The sequence below is a fragment of the Phalacrocorax carbo genome, chromosome 7, assembly GCF_963921805.1.
Source record: "Phalacrocorax carbo chromosome 7, bPhaCar2.1, whole genome shotgun sequence".
NCBI classification, from domain to species: Eukaryota; Metazoa; Chordata; class Aves; order Suliformes; family Phalacrocoracidae; genus Phalacrocorax; species Phalacrocorax carbo.
This window is the reverse complement of record NC_087519.1, coordinates 47,470,040-47,490,291: the sequence shown is the minus strand read 5'-3', so window position 1 is coordinate 47,490,291 and position 20,252 is coordinate 47,470,040. Positions and strand designations below refer to the sequence as shown.

The 20,252-nt window shown below is 48.7% G+C and overlaps 1 protein-coding gene across 4 annotated transcripts in view; it reads right to left on the bottom strand.

The window, feature by feature from the left end:
• Positions 1 to 20,252, bottom strand: part of SCHIP1 (schwannomin interacting protein 1) — a 44,274-nt gene that overhangs the window by 8,703 nt on the left and 15,319 nt on the right. For 2 of the 4 annotated variants that reach the window (XM_064457893.1, XM_064457894.1), the window contains one exon: positions 1,638 to 1,756. In XM_064457893.1, the coding sequence (XP_064313963.1) occupies positions 1,638 to 1,756 (119 nt within the window). Of the gene's footprint in view, positions 1 to 1,633; positions 1,757 to 12,760; positions 12,887 to 20,252 lie in introns of those variants that run through there. The other 2 variants (XM_064457896.1, XM_064457897.1) reach the window with 2 other exon arrangements.

The window sequence follows — 20,252 nt, the reverse complement described above, 5'->3', positions numbered from 1 at the left end:
CTGCTCACGGCTGGGGGGTTGGGCTAGATGGGCTCTAAAGGTCCCGTCCAACCCACACCATTCCATGATTCTGTTCTATCGTTCCGCACAAGCTTTTGAGCCATGGTGGACAGACACGGGTACTCTGGCCAGGGAGCAGGATGCACCCTTGGCTCAGCTTCAACTTACATCACACAGAAAGGGCAGAGCAAGTGCAAAATGTGGGTCTGTGACTCATGTGCCTCTTGAGAGCATGACCCCAATGCCTGAAACGCAGCAATTTATGCTCTTTTATTTCATATGTGAGCACAAAAATTAGAGCAGTCGTTCTCCAAAGGTTCCTGTAGGTCCTGTAACAGGCAGTGTGCAATACTAATGCTTCGCCTGGACTATAAATATTAATGAAACATCGAAGCGTTCAGGCACAGCTGGTCATTTCTCGTGGCACAGCTGCCAAACCCTGCCACGCAGCGTTAATTAGACCTGCGCTATAATTACAAGATAGCAGCTCCTGGTTTAGCTGTAACTACACAGAGCAAAACTGTTTTCCCTTTCAAATGACTTGCAGTTCAATTTAATTTCACAATTGTACCTCTCTGGTGTAATAACAGTATTCCTCCTGGTTTTATGCCTCTCTAAGGTTTTTTTTCTCCCCCCACACCATGGCAACAGGTAGATCTCCACTCCCAACATGGGAAGCATTTGATGCTTTCCAAGTGCCACGGGTTACTCCCAGCAGCAGCATATATAAACAAGCCTTTCTGGACTATATTTGATGTAGAAATGTTAAAAATCAGAATAAGTGAGGTATCTGTGCTCTGCAATGTCCCAGCCCCAGTGAGCAGCACCTGTGTGCAGCATGTGGATGTGGGGGGGAGGCAGTGAGCCACGTTAAAGCTCACTTTTTCCCCTTCTCTGGTGCTTTCTGTGTGCAAGATTAACTGCAGCCCTGAGTGCTCTCCATTGCCCTGCTGTCACCAGGGCTAGCTAGCAGCATCACATCTGTTTCCAATGAGCTGCCACCTCCCAAGACACTAAAGGAAGATATACTTTCCCAAACCGGTGGTTTTTCACCATCACCATGCTGCCTGACCCAGGACTAGCGGGACTGTGGGACCATCCTCGAGCCCTGCTCTGCTTTGGACATACAGGTCTGGCATTAAAAGCAGGCATTCAGACATCAACGTTCTCAATATTTTGCAACTGAATGCAAAGAACCCCTTGGAAAACAAAATTAATCAACTATTTTCACAACAATAACTCCAGCTGTACATTCGTGGTACTTCCACCGCTGTTCTTGGTCTGCCCAACTCTGAAGGCAATGCTCTGCTCAGGACAGAGATCCTAGATGAAAACCTGAAGGAAACCTAACTCAGGAAGATACATCTCATTTGGATTACATGCTGAGCGTCCAAATATCTATTCTATACAGTTTTAACCTAATATTTTAGCTTGTTATTTACAATTATTTACATAACATATACCGATGGTGTTTGGGGCATAAGATGCTGTTCTAAAACAAGGAAAATTCAAGAATATGGCTGCAAGTAAAAACTGAGGGATCCTCTGAAAGAAAGGGCCTCAGGATGTCCCACTGGAGGCATCTCACACTTTTCAGCCTCCAAAGAGGTTTTGGGCTGCGAGGCCGGCTGGCTTACCGGGAGGAGAGGCTTGGCTTGCCGCTCTTGCTGCAGCTGGTATAAAGTCCCGGGCCATCGTCGAAGAAACTGCCCAGAGCCAACTTCTGCCTGATGGACTCACGCTCATTCTTCTGGGCCTGAAAGGGAAGGGCGACAAGAAAGGATGAAGCTGCCAGTCCCACCAGCGTGCAGGAAGGACAGCTGTCCCACCAGCCCCACCTGTGCACTCACGATGCCCAACTGGGTGGGCCACACGGCCCATCCCAACGGAAAAGCCCATCTGCATCTCTCTCCCTCCACATATTGAGAGATATATATCTATATGTATCTATACACACAAACATCTGATATATACCTAATATATACATTACAGCTACCAAGACCACACTTGCACCATTAATATCTTCCAACCCCCTGAGGAGCCTCCAAAACTACAAAATTCTTCTGCCAACATACTTAGAGCTGTATTTTTAACCATTGCCATCAAATTATCCGCAGTTTTAAAAATGTATTTTTATATATACGGGTTTTTGAATAAGGGCAATCTACAAAGTGAATTGAAATGTAGGACCGATCAATGATTACAGAAATGACTGTAATCAATGTGCAATAAATGAAAATCACAGATCTAGATTCAAAATTAGTACCAATACTATCCTGATTCTGTCACTAATGGATTATGTGCCAACACTGACAATAAATTCATACAAGGCAGCAAGTTATTGATAGAAGGAACATTCTGAAGCCTCAAACGTTTCATTTTAAAATAACACAAAATACCCTACCAAGAATACACAACAAAAGAAAACACAGCAGGGAAGCATGGGCTACTTCCACAGTGTTAGTTAATATAACTGTGCTCCCCATATTTTACCTGTCTAACTAAAGCACCTTTTTTGATACAAGGAAGTGAGATATAACAAAATGCAAATTATTAACTTAAAATAGTTAATAATTTAATTCCAGCTCCAGCGCTGAGTACATACATTACATTTTCACACTGCCCATTATGTTGTCAGTTCCTTACCAAAATACATACTTAATTTGTAACCTAACTTCTTTCATTTAAAATATTTAAAATACTAAAAATAACCCCCATGGCATCAAGTGATATTGAGTTTTCAGGTTCAGCTCCCAGTTTCTGATGTTCTACCCAGACCACCCAGCTATGTTTTTCTACTTTGTTTTTTCAGGTTTCAATAATTGATGCCTCAGTCACGTGAAGGCAGATGGATTTAGAAGAAAAGACAGCCAGCCCTGCCCGTGATGGCAGCACAGTGAAAAAAAAGTAAAAATGAGTGAGAAATGGTTTTTTAATGGACTGAGAGCAGAGAAAGGGTTGCCTGTGCCAGTTCCTTGTGCTGCCCATCTCACGATGCATATAGGTGTCTCCCCTGTGAGTGCCAGCTGCATCCCTCAGTGCATCAATATTTCATGAAGCCATGGATACTTAGCCTCCCCGTTTTTTCTACTCAAACGATCCTCTCCCACATTTTCCCATCTACTTCTGATTTTATTTGTGTTCCAACAGAAATCAGGAACCTAAAGTGCAGCTCTACCCCCTCCTGCCTGGCCAGGACAGCACATCCCACCCTCCACACTGGCTGGGACCACTCCCTCCCTCAGCAGCATACCCTCCTACTCTGTATGTGCCAAAACCTACTACTCTTTGCATTAAAATACACATAAATACACTTTCACATATTTACCCCTTTCAGATGGGGCTGTGTCTCCAGATCTTTTTAGATTTTGCTCCATTTCCCACCAAGATGGCAACCGCTCCTGGTTTGACATCTGTACATTTAATCAATGTGCAATTTGTTTTCTCCACCAGGTCATTACTGAGGATACTAAGTAACACTGCTCCCCCAGGACTGAGCTCAGAATATCCCATTCTATAAACCAGACACAGGCTAATGAACATAAAGAAATCAGGAGTCCTATTTGTTATTATAAAATACGGAACAGTTACTAAGAAATATAATATACCTAAGGGAACTGGACTTTAGGCTTTAGATAAATTACCCAACAGCTGCAGTATACATCCTGAATTGGGTACTGAAAACTATAAACTGCAATGGAAAATTGCAAGTGTTTTTTTGACTATCAAATATACTTACTTGGTATATAAAAAATAATGGATCAAATACTCAAAATGCAAAGGTACTAGCAAAAAAACCCAAAACCCCATGTTATTTAAACGTGTATTTTGACACTGAATTTTAAAAAATGTATGTATTTCTGAAAGAGGGGTCTGGTGTAGAGCTGAAGTCTGATTCAGACAATTATTTTAAACAAAAGACGGCTTTTTATTTTTAAGACAAAACAGTTTTAGGCAGATATTTTCCTTCTTACCGTTGACCTTCCAATTCAGAAGGGTCAGTAGCTACTTTTGTTTAAGTACATGAATAAAAACACAATGTCAGATTGTGGCTGTGACTGCCTACACGTAAAACGCTTTACACAACTGTTCCAGTAAAGGCAAATTGCCAGGAGAGGTTCAGCCTTTCCCCACAGCGGACTCAGCACACTGTTTCCCAGCCCCATTGCCTGCTATAATTGTTGCTGTTTACAAATCTATTGCAATAATCACCTTGCTGGTGTTTGCAGACAAAACCATTTGTGCTCTTTGTCACCCACTTCCAACACGTGCCGACACCCAGCCCATCCCCAACACGCTGCGGCACCTCAACACCAAAAAATGCCAAATTTTTGGTTGAGAAAGCCTGAATTTAAGCAATATATGCCTTCTTCCCACACAACCCCATCCCTGGGGTTGCACAGAGGTACCACTGATGCCAGAGGCTGTCCCTGACCGATCTGATGCAGGAAGGAGAGTGGACACCCACGGCAGCGGGCACAAGATCTCTGCAGTTTTCTGGGAAACCAATCATAGTCCGTACTGTGTTATTTCTGTCCCTTAAGTAGTAGCTGGACTGCTCTTTCACCATGTACCACTCTACGCTATTTAGCATGCAGGCACCTGTACTAGCAGCCTTTACTCATTACAGACAGCACCCGAAACAGCACATAAAATTGCACATGGAAGATTTATTTGGCATTGAGATGTAGCAGTGATTTGCCAGGTTCCTTGTTGTGCTCTGAGACTCCCCACCTTGGGCAGAGCAGCCAGCATCTAGTAACAGCTGCTGACAGCACTTCTGGAGTTGTACTGATTGGGTACCAAACCCGGACTGAATACCAGGCGTGCTTTGCTAAGGTGCTGCCTTTTTGGAGAGGGAAGAGTCTAGTTACCCAGTGAATAACAGATTAACGGGTGCCAGCAACACTTCAGCAGGGCCCGTCCCAGCTGGGCAGTGTCACTGTGATGTGAGGGGTTAAAATGCAGCGAGGCCGGCAGAGGCTGGATGCCAGGGGAGGCTGGATGCCGGGGCCATCCACAGGCACCAAACAGGGTGCACAGCCCGTACTTGACCCCATCCAGGAGTGCCAGGACACAGCTGGGCCACCACAGCCATTTTTTGCCAGGGTCTGTCATTACCAGCCACGGACAATTACTATATTTAAAGTTCCAGACCCATAGGCAGTGCCTTATTTTATCTCTGTAAAGTACAAGGGCTATTCTTAGATTTACAAAGATCTCCTTTTTCTTCACGGCGGATTTACTGGTAAATGCAAAACCAAGTCAAAATTGTATATCTCAAGCCACGTGGCAAGTTGCCTTAAAACCCAGGGGTCTCGAGGTACGAGAATGCATTTGGAGACATCTCTTTACATTTTCTTTATCATAAAGTGCTATGGAAATGCAGAGGGAGGAAGGTTTGCTGCCCTGCACTGGTGCATTAAATACTGCCAAGCACTTCCCTGCTCCAGCACCCGAAACCCAGTGCCCTGGGAGGGTGCTGGGCAGCATTTTGACAGGTCCCCCTCCTGCTGAGAGGGCGACTGTTGTCAGACAAAAGGCTCCTTTTTGTCCCTTACCTTTTTATAACTCCCCTCCCCAGCTGGCAAGGCTGCTTTCCTGATGACGTCACCCATGCTATCACCCTCCCGACTCATCTCCTTTGCTCCCGGGTCCTCACGTGGCCGGTGAAACACTCCTGCTGGGGCATCTCAGTCCTTCCTCTGCTCTTCAGTCGGCACCATGCGATCAAGTGCTCTCTTCCGGAGCCAAGACCTGCGGCAGCCCACCGTCCCCTGGCCGGGATGCTTCCCCAGCCCCTCCAGCCTCCTGGCCACTCCGAAGCACCTTGCTTTTCCCTAATAAAGTCAACGGCAGTGCTGGAGCCTTGGCCAGCTGATGAGAGGGAGGCGAGGGCTGCACGGGCCAGGGAAGCCGCGTCCTCCTCCAGCCACTGCCAGCGCCAGATAAAAATAGCCCCGAGTCCTCGCTGGCTACACAAGGGCAGGAAAAAACCCGGTGTCTAATGTCAAAATCCAAGCCTGACAGTGTAGTCACGGCCAGAGGGGGCAGGAGGAAGGGGCTTTTTCCTGGGGTTTTCACTGTGAAAGTTATCCTAATGAAACCCCAGCGGTCAGAGGAGCTGCCCACGGCCAGGGCTGTGAAGCCGGGCAGAGCTGGAACAGTCCTGAGCCGTCGCACAGACACTCGAGGATGGACAGTCACAGCAATGTCAACCACAAGATGCAGTTTTCAGTCTTTACACAAAAAAACACCAGAAAGGACCCCAGGATGCTATTTCTTGGCTAAACCAGCTCTTTGAGGTGCAAAAAAAAGTTTCTAGGAATTAACCAATATAGCTCAAAAAGGTGTCCAGCCTTAACCTACCACCCATCCCACAGGCTTGCAGAGCCTGGGGACCACCACACTGCCTGGGTGGTGGCTGACCATCCCAGTTCCCAGCTCCCAAGGGGCTCTGCGGGCTCAGCAGCCCCCAAACCTGCACTGCTTACAGCTCCATCTTGTGCCTCCAGCAGTCCTGCCCAGAGGATCAGGCTTCACAACACAGCCGCTGTCTCCCAAACCCCCACAAATCCTGCTCAGTCCTTGCCGAGATCTCATCTCTGTCGCACCCATCACTATGCACAACATTTGCTCCAGATCAGCTCTAGGTAGGCAGCGAGAGGCTGAGATCACATGCTCAGGGCAGGCATTTCTATAGGGAATCCTTAGAAAGATAGAATTTATGCCACAGTCTCTCAGTGATCCTCAAAACGTGGCACACCAGCAACAAAAGCACTGATTTCTGGTGTGACACAGTTATACTGCATGCTAGATGAATAATTTTAATAGCCCTACAAAGCTTACATGTCTAAATGGTTTGTCCAAGTCATGCTGACACCATTTCAGCTAAAATGCATATTATAGTCAGATTACTGGCTCTAACAACATACAAATTATGCATCACAACACTACTCTAATCTGAAGTTTCAGGAAAAAACAGCACTAACAGGATTGTTTAATTCCATTCCTGTCCCAGGATGCTGCTTTGTAACTATAATTCCCAAATGAAACAAAGTTGTTCTCTGGATATTTCATTATTTTTAGTTCCCCTCCACCGCTGACTCATTGTGTCCTTTCCTGCCATTGCTAAATTAACTTCCTCTCCCAGGCCTGGGGATAGATCCTCACACAATAAATCTGAAAAAAAGTATCCCGTAGCCCAAGAGGAAGGATGTGGTGGCCAGGAGCATGGGGCTGGCACTGGGCGCTGAGCCTACAATTTGCGACATGCTTCCCCCCCAGTTTGGGACAAGTCCCCGCATCACTCTGCCCTTGTCTGCCGGAGGGTATGTCCCCACACCTGCTCCCCAGCCGCCTGAGACAGTGAGTGAGCCCCAGACCGGTCCCGCTGTGCCTGTAGTACCCAATGCAGAGGGGGGATGCTGCGTGAACCTATGCTACGTGCAAGCCACCCCTCTGCAAACTGACATCAAAGTCAACCCTAAAGGTAGGAAGTGACATGGCCTAATGGAAATATATTTAGCACTTTTCACCCACATTTTAAAAAAATGTTTTATTCTCCATTCCAGGTTTCAGGCCAGCTCATTTCTGCCCTGCCCTCTGAGCTGGGATGCTCCAGAACCGGCCTCATGGAGGGGCATCCCCTGAGTGGATCCCATAGAGCTGGTCCCAGTCTCCAGTGAAAACGCTGCTTCCAGCAGCCACCCCATTCAAGGCAACAGGAGAAAACCAAGCCTGGTTAAGAAGCACGGCTGGAGCCCCTGCACCCCTGTAACCATTGCTGAAGGCATATTTTGGGTGCCCTTCTTGGTGGCCAGGACCAGACCCAACCCTGCACCCCTCTGTGGGACATCTCCCTGTTAGCACAGAAAAGGCCAATTTAGACTCTGGATATCAAAAACACAAGACAAATTAATTTCGTGGTTGTCTCAGTGCAGGGACTAAACCCTTTGATGTACAGCCCCTTCTCCACATGATCTAAGAGGCCACCATGGGCTGCCTGCACAGCCTGCCCAACAAACACCCACAACCGTCCCTCTGGCAACCAGCCTCCACTTGAAACACACACACATCATCTATTGTATGTACAGGGCTTAAACAAACAGAAAAGCAATCACAGGGCTATGTTGTCAGGTCCACTCCACGTTGGCATCACTGGCCAAGGACTCCCCTCATGTCAGATCGCATCAGAAGGAAACCAGCCTCCACAGCCACAGCCGCTGAGGCGGATCCTCCAGCAGCCAACACCAACACTGGCAGAGGGGAGAGAGAGCCTGCTTTTCTTTTTATAGCATGAAGGGAAAGCTCAGAATGGGCGTATCTGAAGCAGGTCAGCTGGGGTGTCCCTATGGCAGGAACACACGGCCACAGACACAGTGCTGCAGGGAACACCCCGGCCGGAGACAGCAGTGCTCAAGTCCTTCTTAAGCAAGGTAAGAAAATAGGGTACATTGAATTTTGTGTGCTTTAAACACGCATGGAGTGCTTATGGACAAGCAAGCAGCTAAATTTAACTCTACTGTGCACATGTAACATTTGCTTGAGTCAATGAAAAACACCCTCAGTGCTGTTGGGGCATATTCCATTAGGGGAGGAAACCACCCCTGCCCCCTTTCTGTAGTGGATCAGCCCCCACACCCCACTGGTTACTGAACTGGTACACAAAACCCCAAAACTCCCAGCAAAGTTCAGTGAAAGCACTCTGAGCACCCTCCCTGCCAAAGTGGTGTTCACCGCCATGGGGCGCTCAGGCCAGGATATCAAGGTGAATTCCAGATTCGTAGAAGTCTCGAGTTGCTAGAATTATTATAAAACATTTATTTTATTGTAAAGGCTGGAATAAATCTCTTCAGAAGAGTCCCTTCACAACACAACACGCTTCCAGCGCAGAGCAGCCAGTACAAGGCATTTACAGTAAGTCCCTCCAAATTTAGGGATGAGATGGACCATGTCCTCCCTCTGAGGATGCTTCCCTCAGCTTTAGCACACCAAGTGCTTCCCACCTACTTTGCAGAGCTTTTTTTTGATCTCTGTCTAAACAAGAAGGCCTTCACCCTCAGCCCTCTATAATGCAGGCTTTACTTTAATTTACTGCAAGTGGTTTGGGGTGCAGGGTCAGTGTGCTTGGCCACACGAACTGAAGTTCCTCTGTGCTACCATGCCGCAGCCTCCCTCCAGCGTGGCAGCCACAGGGGAGAGGCCAGGCCAGCAGCTCTCCAACTCTGCCAGCGCTCCGCGGTGGCTTTCATGCCATTTGAGGTTTTCTCCAAGGCCTGTCTTGGGGTTTATCTGCCATGAGAATTTGTATTCACTTTAAAGGAAAGATGGTGACAGTCTGGTATTTCTACGCACCATGAAAGCCTACAAAACCCGAAAGATATAAACCAAAATAAACCTAATAGAATGTATCTTTTTTTTCTTTTATGAGCACTTCATATTTTAATCTTGTGACGTTTACAGACTACTTCTATGGTTCAGTGCTTGGTGAGACCCTGTGAGCGGCGGGTGCTGGCCAGCCTTGCCTGGTCCATCCCCTGGGCAGCCAGCCTGACCCGCAGTGACAGCAGCACCTCCCCACTATAGGGGTCTCTCTAACAGACCCCCCCATAGGAACCACACACAAACCTGGCATCACCAGAGCAGCAGAGTCGACCCTGATGCACGCACCCTGAGCAGGTCCCAAGCAAAGGGCTGAGCAGGATGCACCACACAACCTGACCTGCCTAAGAAAATATTTTTAAGCAAATAAAATCTCATTTTTTACATCAGATTTTTTTCCTATTTATTTTCTTTGCACGTGTAAAGCCCAGTAACATCTCCAGAGCGACCCTCCCGCCAACAGATAGCTCAGACCGTGACTGATGCCAGCGCACGGAGCCAAAACTGGTTCCCACAGGCAACTGCCTGTTTGGAGACTCCTGCCTTAGGCAGGGGCACCGGTTGCCAGGGGGGTTCTCCACTTTTAAAGGCACATTAGAAATCAACCCAAGGAGATGATATAAATCTAGACATATTATCCACTTGTATGGCAGTGGCAAAGAAACATAGACAAAGCCGGCAACAGCCCGAAGAATCCTGTTTTCCTCCATGAAAAGGTGGGCCTGTCGGGCAATGCTGAAAATACACATTTACAAAGCAAACTGAAATACTGGCTAAGGCTGCAGGCCAGTAAAGCACTGCTAATACACACATTAGAATAAAACCTTTATTTCTGTGTTAAGGCCTGGATTTGCATGCTGGCCTTTTATTCTGTGTGAGCTCAGGACCTCCCAAAACATTACCCACTGTGCAAGAGCTGACATTTTGCTTGTCAAACGGTAGAAGAAATATGAAGCCTGAAACAAAATGTTTGGCACAGGAAAATAAATCAGTATAAAATAAGAAAAGAGAAATAACTAAAAGAAAAATACACAGCACAAAGAGTGGCAGCAGCCTGCATGACTCCAGGATGAAGCCACGGAAAGATGTCAGGTGCTGGGTCCTCCTGACCATCGAGGTCCTGGCCTAAATTCAAAGTGATGAACCTGACTTAACCACATCCAAAACCCCAGGAGGACTTATGGCCACCCGAATTTCAGAGAGCAGCAGTGCCCGCTCATTTATGATGTGAAACAGGACTTTCGAGGCAAGGCACAGCATACGACAGAAGTACCCTCCCCTCCCTCAGTACCCACCTGCACTGCGCCCCGTCCCCAGCGCCCTCCCTGACGCGGAGCTTACGTCCCAGACGTGACGTGGTCATGTCAGAGCTTTTCTGCTGCATTTCTCCAAAACAAACACAAGCCTTTCTCATGCATTGGCTTGTTCCTCTATTTGGTTTATTTTTAGTTTATTTAGTAGCTTCAGAAAAAAGGGGTGCGAGGAGGGAGGAAAGCAGAGTTACACGCTGCCACCCTTCTCCCCCGGGGCACTCCAGGCAGCCGCCAAAATCCTATCATTTCTGGCTTCCAGTCTGATCTGAAACACAGGACTGCTGGCCACAAAAGGATTAAAACTTGGCCTTTAGGTTAATTTGTTTGGGAGGGGGTTGGGGTTGCTCCTAATCTTTGCAGTGTTGCAGGAAGGTTTTGAAACAGATTTCATTTGAAAGACACTTTCTCTGGACTTTCTTCTGCAATTTGCATGCTTTCTGGCTGTTTTCACTCTAATATTTATTGGTTTGGAGAGGAGAAACCAATTCATAAACAAGCAAGCAGATTAAAGCAGATAAAAGGCAGCAGCGCTGCCATCGCAGCAAGCCCAGCACATTAACATGCAGGGATGCTGGCCAGGCCTGCGCTGCAGCCGCAGCAGCACTCGGCATCGCTCATTGCTCGCCCACCACCACGGACCAGCTTCCACCCGGGAAACAATGCGCAACCTTTAACCCTTGCGTTCCTACGAGTATGCTGGGAAAACATCCGCTGCGCAGAAACAATGGCACCATTTATTAAGGCACTAGAAAGCAACAGGCTCGGAGCTGCAGAAAAACCAGATCCCCTAAAACAGAGGCTGAAAACCCCCATGATTTTTCTTGCACAGGAGCTAAAAATGGCAATTCAATTCCAGAACCATTTGCTAGTTTGAAAACATTCAGTGAAAAATCTTTTGAACTCTTCTCTCTCTCTGTACATACGTATGCTTTGGTATCTTTTCCCTTCATGATATATTTTGCAATATGACATATTTTGTCTTAAAATCCAGATTGAAGTTTGACTTAAATGCAGTGGCAGGGAAAACAAGGATGAGCCACTGTCCTGAGCAAAGCCACATCTCTCAAGGGTCCAGCTCCACCGCTGGGAATGCCTGTTAGCTATTTTGCAAAACACACTCCACCGCACGTACGCAAACACGTTTCTCAGCATCACCATAGCAGATGGACAGGCATTTGTGCATTTAATAATCTGCTGTACCATCAAGCCCTAAACATGCCATTTCCCATGCAGGTGCACCCAAGAGCATCCACCCTCTCTTTAGAGGGAAATGAAGCCACAATAAGAGCCCACCCCACCCCACAATAAGAGCTCCCACTTGCCGCACTAAAATAATCCTGACGTTGCTCAGCCAACACTGGTATCGGTGCTGCCTCCTCTCGTGCTGCTGCCAGGCCCCAGAGCCCCCCCAGGGATGGGGGTGGCTGTGGTGGATGCTCAGAGAGGGAAACACTCATCCCCAAACCCATCACCAGTTCTTGCATGGATTATTGAGCAGAACGGCATGAACCACGACGAGACCGCATCTGAGAACAATTATCTTGCAGGTCAGCTCTCACGCTTCCAATAAATCTGGAAAGCGCAGTGAAATATTCTATTTATTCTAGTCTCAGATTTACACCGCTTTCCTACCGCAACTCCAGAAGTGCAAAACCGCGGCTCGCTCACTTACACGGAGCAGTTTCATCCAGGCGGGCGGGCAGCGAGCAGGGTGCAGGCAGCGGAGCACAGGGAGCGGGGTGCGGGCAGGGGGGTGCGGGCAGCGGAGCACAGCGAGCGGGGTGCGGGCAGCCCCCTGACAAACCCGCCCTCCGCCGGGCGAGCGCATCCCCGGCGGCCGCCGCGCCTGCGAGCATCACATGGCGAGCACAAAAGCCCCGGGGGCAGCCGGCTTCTCCCCGCCGCCGCTGCTTTGATCCCGCTGCGTTGCGAGCCCCGGGATGCCTCGGTGGCAGGAGCCCACGGTTTAAACCCGAGCAGGCTGGACCCGGGCTGCCCGCACCCCCCGGGGCCAGCTCGGGTTTGGGGGAGGGCAGGGGGGGCAGGCCGCGCTCATCCCTTACCTGGTAGGAGCAGTTTTCCTGGTGTACCATCTCCGAGCATCATCCGCCGCTGCCGCCCAGCCGGCAGCGCTCTGCAGCCGCCGCGCCGCCCCGCGGGGTCTCCGGTCCCGGCGGGGGAGGGGGAGGAGGATGGGGAGGAGGAGGATGGGAGCCCAGGCCAGCCGCCCGCCGGTAAGATGGATGCTGCCGCGCTGCTCCGCCTGCGCAGCGGCGGCCCCGGCGGGGCTGGGTGGGGGGGGGGGGACGGTCCCGCCCCCGCCGCCAGCTGCACTGGCGGCACAAAGAGCCGGGGGGGGGTACAACAAATAACTTCCCCCCCAGGTCGGTGCTCTCCCCGCGCAGACACTATGGCGGGGAAGCCCCGGCCCGTCCCCGTCCCCCCAGGGCAGCCCCGGGGCGATGCAGCGGCCGCCGCAGTTGCGGCCCTCCCCCCCCGGCCCTGGGAACGGGCCCGCTCCGCAGCTGACCCGGCTCCGGCCCGGCGATGGATCGCGGCTCCAAGGCAGGCAGCTGCCTGTGTCACCTCCTCAAAACACCGAGAGACACCGAGCCGTTAAATAAGAGCTGAAAGATACCTTTCTTTTACCCTCTGCTGCAGAAATACAGCACAATCGCTTCTGGAAAGCGCTCTGCCCTACATTTCCAGCTAATTATACCTCCACCCCGCAGCGAGGGTGAACGCGGAGCCCTCTCCCATAGCACCTGCTTGGGCACTCCGACCACAGATGTGACCTGGTTTTGGGCACAGGGAAGTGTTGTGCTGGGGCTGGAGGGAGGCAACGCTTGCTCTCGCCCCAATGCCCTTCTCCCCCCTCAACAGTCTCTTCTCTAATTTCTCTGAAGAAAAGGCCTGTGAAGATGAAGCAAATATGCAGTGTTGGCTCTGCAGAGTCTTTCTGCAGGACGATGGCTGGGTGGGCTTAGATGGCGCTTGCAGCCTAAGGGAAGTGAAGCCCCCCCGTCCTGGGGCTGGGAAGCCCCTCTGCAGCACCCTCCATCATTACACACCCTGCAGGAATTCACCATTTGCAGAACACCCCATTGCTACCCCAAAATTGCAAAAACTTCCCTGTTTGCAAGCTCAGGCTGGTGGCCTGACACGTGGAGGGAACCGAACCCTAATTGTGCTTTCTATTTTGAAAGTCCCTAATAGGAGAGACTGGAAAGAATGAGTTTCCAATTCTCTGCATTTGCAACCTGTTGAGTGCTGGGTTCTCAGCTCAAGTCAGCTCAGTTCAACTTCACCACTCATTCTCCAGGGGATACATGTACCCCAATACCCTCATTTGGAAGAGCCTGGGGTCAGGCTGGCCCTGGCGCACAGGGTGTGAGGATGCAGCAAGTGTCAAGTTCAAGCCCTGATTTTGGCTGGACACCACCCATCTGGGCACCAAAACACCTAGAGAGCGACGGCGGTGCTGCAGGCTGGGCTCACACCATGCACTGGGAACTCTTACCCAGGCAGGCAATAGCACTTTTGCTTGCAACTAAAAGAAACTCCATGCCTCGCCTTCCTTCATTCATCAAAAAGGGCTTTATTGTGCTCCCAGTCGCAGCCAGCTGTGGCTAAGTTCAGAAACGCACATGACTGAAACCCAGAAACACTTGCTCACAGGGCATCTCAGGTTTGATTCCCTGCACCAGATGTGCCTCTAGAAAAAAAGGCCTTTGTAGGATTACCGCTCTGCCCCAGCTTTCCCAGCTTCTCACCCCTGCAAACAGGCTGGAGCAGCTGTGGGCGGATGGAGAATCCCTTGAGTCCCCGTGCAGCTGGGTTGCATGGCTGGGCAGAAACCTCCAGACCCACCTCAGCTCCAACCCTCCTCCCCGATGCCCTCTCCCCTACAGGAGTAGAGCATTGAAAAAAAAAAAAAAAAAAAGCGCTTTAGTTTAAAATGAAAAAAACCCCCTATATTTTGCATAAGTTTTTAAGAGAGGATGAAATCGTGCCTGTTTTTTGCTGCATCTGCAAAGAATCAAATTCAGCTTGGCAGCTATTTCCAAACATCAAAATAAAAAATCCCCACTTTTCAATATACTGCCCGAATCTTGGGCTTGCTTTAGAGAAGTATCTGTGGCAAGCTAAAAGCAGCTCCACACATTACGTAATCTCTAATGCCGTTTATTATGTGCATCACAAGGAGAACTCCTGAAATTACCCCCCACTTCCCACGTGCAGGTCTATCTATAACAGCAGTGACTCAGAGCCGCTCTGTGTGCCGCAGATCTCCAGCAGGGAGCACCAACCTCCCCGCACCCAGGTGTGGTGCGGCACCGGGCAAATCCCCCTCAACCTATTTAGCAGCTTATTCCTCTTGCAAAATGACCCAAGAGCGCACTATCTTTGGCTTAGCCTGTCACCTGCAGCAGAAAAGCCACCCGTTTGCATCAAGGCTCTTCCCTCCAGGGCAGGGAGCCCCACATGCACCTGTGATGCAGGTGGAAAAGGCCCTCAACCTCTCAAATTTGCTCCTCCGTTCTGTATCCATTTGCATTTACCCGTTCAGAAATGAGGCGGGCAGGCAGGTAATAATTAAAGCAATGAGTGATTAAATTGAGTGAAAGGCTTCTGGCAGTCATCCAGGTGGGTCAATGGGAAATGATGCTCCTGGATGAAGGCGGTGAACGAGCGCTGCTGCTCTCTGTACAGGCACAACCCAGCGGGAAGCCCCAGGAAACCTCCGGCGTCCCCTAACAGCCCCTCACAGCTGGGAAGAGAAACACAGGGAGTACCTGCACTGCCTCCTTTTGCCTTTCTTATTGAGGCATCCGCTAATTTAGGGTGTCCTATACCACTTAATGAGACGATTTTGACAATTTTTCCTGAAGCTTTCCTCAAAACCAGCTCTGAACTAGAAACGTGTGGTTCAGAAAGCTCTGGAGAACATCTCTGGGGGCCTAACACCAAGCTGGGGACACTAGCATGAAACGTTTCCCTTCAAATCCCCACCCCAGGTCTCCTCCAGAGGGTCTGTGGAGATGCTTCTTAAGGGCAGGAGACCTGCTGCGGTCCCTCTTGGCTGGACCTGCACTGCAGTTATGGTGGGCCACCAGGAACGAACCAGTCCTGCTGCGCTGGATGCTTGCAGGGCTATAGGGGTGAGGGCATGAGAAATTCAATCCCACGGCACAGGCAGCAGCATTCCTCTACTTACTCCCCACGGACACATCACTGGGGCAGCTGCCCCGCAGAGAAAGATAGAGCTCTACCAGACACACTGAAATTCTTCTTGTGAAACAACAGGATTTAATTAATTATCCACCTACAGAAGGAGAAAATACCTGGTATCTCCAGTTCTAGGGGAAAATATGTAATTTCTGATTCTGTGCACATCTTTTAGTTGTGGGTTGTTTTTTTTTTTTCTTTTTTAAACTTACAGAAAGCCCCCTGGCTGGGTCCCACAGTGCATCCCAAACCCTGGCCCTCTCCGCCACCCATATTCACAGCACGAGGTGGCAAATGCAGCCAGCACCGTTCCTCCAGGCAGGCTGGCCCTGCCTGACCCCATCGCAACCATTTGTGCTTTCCCGGGCTGCTGAGCCTCTGCCCCAGGACCAAGGAAATCATTAACAAGGGAGAGGGGGTTATACGTGGAGGTTATCAACCCTCCCATCATCACTCGTACTCAGGGAAAACACTCCTTGAAAAAAAATAAAGCTCTGCAGTAACGCCAAACCCTCCCATTCATGCTGCCTCGGAGCAGAGGGCAGCCAAGCGGGGCACGTTCTCACCGCCGTGGGAGGGAAGGGAAGGAGCCCGGACGTATTACTCACACGGAAGCCACAGACAGCCCTTTTCCTTATGAGTTTGTAATTTCTCACTGTCCCACACATTTGTTTTTACACAGACGTGTCTCATGCTGTGTTCCTAAACCCCACCAGCTGCAAGGACTCGCACAGCCCTTCAGCCCAAAAACTATGTAAGGGGAAAGCAAAGGGTAGTGGGAGCAGCGTTCGTTCCTTCAACAAGGCAGGCTAGTGATGGGTTTCCTTAATGCCAAAGAAAACGCCAGAAACATTTTCCTGCCCACAGTCCTTCCTCGGGGGACCTTATCAGGTTGAGCTGGGAAGTTTATTTTTCAGGTTGGTATTGGCCAACCCATTTGGTTGATACAAAAAGCTAGTCTAAATTAATATGCTTTTTCCTTCAAACCTCAAAATAAATATGTAGCTGGATCATGTACCAGGTAAAAATAAGGAAGAAGATGAACACCACATGACTTGGGCACAGCGGAGGGAGAGGCAGGGAGCCCACCCTGAGCAAGCCCCACCGGCCTCTCTGGGATGCTCCCGCTGACCCCAAGTCTGTGGGCTTGCCCAGGCACAGCAAGCTTGCAGGGAAGCGGGAATTATATATGGCATCATGGGATTTCAGCTTTATTTGCTGATGATTTACTAGGAGTGATGGATTTAGCTCCTCTTTAAGCCAAGCTAAAGCTTTTCCAGGTTTAAATCTAGCAGGAAAAAAAAGAAAAATATTATTTTTTAATAAGTTAATACTAGACATCTGCTTGGAAAGGGGAATATTTGTTTGGATTACATACACATATAATGCTTCAGACTATTAATTTTTTATTTAAGGAGGATGATGCTGAGGTGTTTTCCATCATTTTGGATGTGCAACTCTTCTCTACAAGGGGATAAACCTCTGATGGTTTAAGAATCCAAACAGTGCCCTTCCCTCTTCCATGACGCTTTTACTTCCATGGAGGTTTCTGGAGTCCTTTACTAGCAGTGGCGTTACAAAACCCTCCTGAAGCACGGGGATACCAACTGATCAATTTTTAGGATAAAAACCTGTCTGCTGAAATGTTGGAATAAAACTCTTCTTGTTCCTCCAAGGACCAAATATGACATTATCAGGGAAATGCAGGGGAAAACCCACATGATAGTGAATTTCTATTATTTTGGAACTCGTATGTGGCCAAGGAATTAAGGAGCACTGTGAAAGGTACCCGTTGCATTTTTATTTTGTTGCTGAAGTGCACATCTTGCACTTTTAACAGTCTCATGCTCCATTTTTAGTGGTAAGAGACTGATCCAAAAATGTCAATTTTCTACACGCCCCACAGACGGCATCCTTGCCATTACATAATCAAACCACGATTTTCTCTTCCCTCAAAACATGGAACAGAAGGTTACAGTAATTTCACATTCTGATACCTCTGATGCACAGGATGTCAAACACTTTACAGGGAATTGGAGTGAATAATTTAAGTCACCCAAGTATTTATAACTTTCTGGTGATATGAAAGTGACAACACATAAGGTAAACAACGAGACTTTTCCATGGAGCTCATCTAGAAAGACTCACTGATACAGTTGCACGGGCTTAATTTTCAATTGTACAATTTTTAAGCTGGATCACATATGCTTAATAGAGAATTTCCAAGCGGTCTGATGATGAGTAGCTATGATAGCCCACCAAGTATTTACTGCTAATGAATGGAGAACCATTTCAACTACCAGCTCCTAAGGAGGGTAGGGAGATGGCAACAGAAGAGCTACAGCCACCTCCTTGCAATTTTATTTATATTCTTAAGAATAAGCTGTCCTTTTGAAAGGCAATATTCATGGTATGCAAAATGCTATGGAGAACACGTGCTTTTCAGCAGGACAATGTTAACCTGTAAGTTTTTGTATTAGCATCAGTAAACCAAAATGTTACAATCCACCTCGCTCCAGCGCTATGTCTGTCCATTTGGGAGCGGATTTACAGCAAATTCCATCAGCTGCAAACAATTTTCAGCATTTTTGGCCTGTACAGACAGACAGTGCCATACAGGAGACCCGATGTTCAATGCAAGCAGGGGGGTTGGGGTTAGCTGGCATAAATAATAAGTCTCTCAGTCACAGCCTATTATTTTTACATCACCTCAACCAAACCAAAATCAAACCCTGCACACCAGCTCTCCCCACGGCTGACGTGCAAACCAGCCCCAGGGATAGCTGACCCCCAGCAGCATCCCCAGCTGGCCAAAGGACCAAGACATGACCCACCAGCGCTGCCCAGACCAGCTGCGCCCGACCTCATCCTCCTGCCTTCACCAAGAGCAGCCAGGCACCGGCAGCCGGGGCATCGTGCCTGGCACGGCACGCCACCAGCTGAAATACAAGGGGGACCCGCCAACAGCCCCCGCCCCCCAACTTCAGCTCAAAAGCCCATTTTCTGCTCCAAGCCACGTCTGGGTGAGGGGATGCTGGCACCAGCGGGAGGCACCCAGCGGCTCCCCAAAACATTTGAGATCTTGCATAAAAGATTTCCAAATCTGCAGCTGTATAAATATTGATAGATAATAACTCAAAATCATTAAAGCTATTTCTTCTGATGAGTGAGCTCTGAATAACATCTTCATCAGATCTCTTTGATACAAATCTGGTAGATGTTTTTAACGGAGCTAATAATGCAGTTATGCATTTTCAAATTCCCCTCACTGTGCAGCACATTCAGGCTTGCTGTGTACAGCTTGCAGGCAGGCTTTCCTAATCCCTCCTCCCCCATTTATTTCTTTCATTTTCATTTTTCAACTAGAAATTTGTTATATTTGAAAAAAAACCAAAATTGCATTGGGCCCCTGTTACACACCCTTGAATTCTAACAACAGGCAGGGAGAGGAGTTGATGCATTTTCTGAAGAAGATCAGAGGAGAGCTAAGATAATGATACGAGAAGAGGGGGAAGGGGAAGAGAGATGTTCCCTGAGAGGATGAAGGACAGGGTGGCCTTTAGCTTCCTCAGACTGGGGAGAGCAGGAATTATGTGGAAATGTTGATGAGTTGGAAGCATGCACAGAAATCCCATGTCCCACGCTCAACACTTAGCAACCATTAAGCTACTGGTCTGGGGCCAAAAGCAATTTCTGGATGAAATATTAAGCCCTTTTAATTGTGGCGAAGTCCCTGAAACTCCAGTCCGGCCACGCAGGCAGGCAGACAGCAGTATGACCAGCATTTCAATACGGGCGATTAATTTGCCTTTAGCACGGTGCGTACCAACAGGCTGCATCGATGGTCATCTGATCGCAAAAATTAGGTGCCAAGTTATCGACTCTAGTTAAGCCACTGACCCCATGGGAGTCAGAAGGCAGCATCTGTGGGTAGGGACAGGATTATCCTGCTACTGGTCACCTTGAGCCCCTCCATCCCTTTCCATTCCCCTCGTGCTTTCCAGCAGCGAATGGCTGAGAGGGTTTATTTATGAGCTGGCTTTATTTTGCAACTCATTTTAATTGCAAAATGGATGGTAAAAGCACAGAACAGGGACTCACAGGCTAAAGAAGTAAACAAGCCATAGTACAAACTCAAAATGAAATATATTTTCTCTTTCAGTCAGAGCCAAATACCATAAATACGAATGTACTAATACAAACAGGTAACAGCAGTGTCCTTTAAATGCTTGCTCAACAAAAGCATGAGTTTACAGAGACAAACCTCCCTCTAAGTCATGGTCAGGATAAAAATAGGCAGAAGGGGATTTTTCACACAGCTCTGAA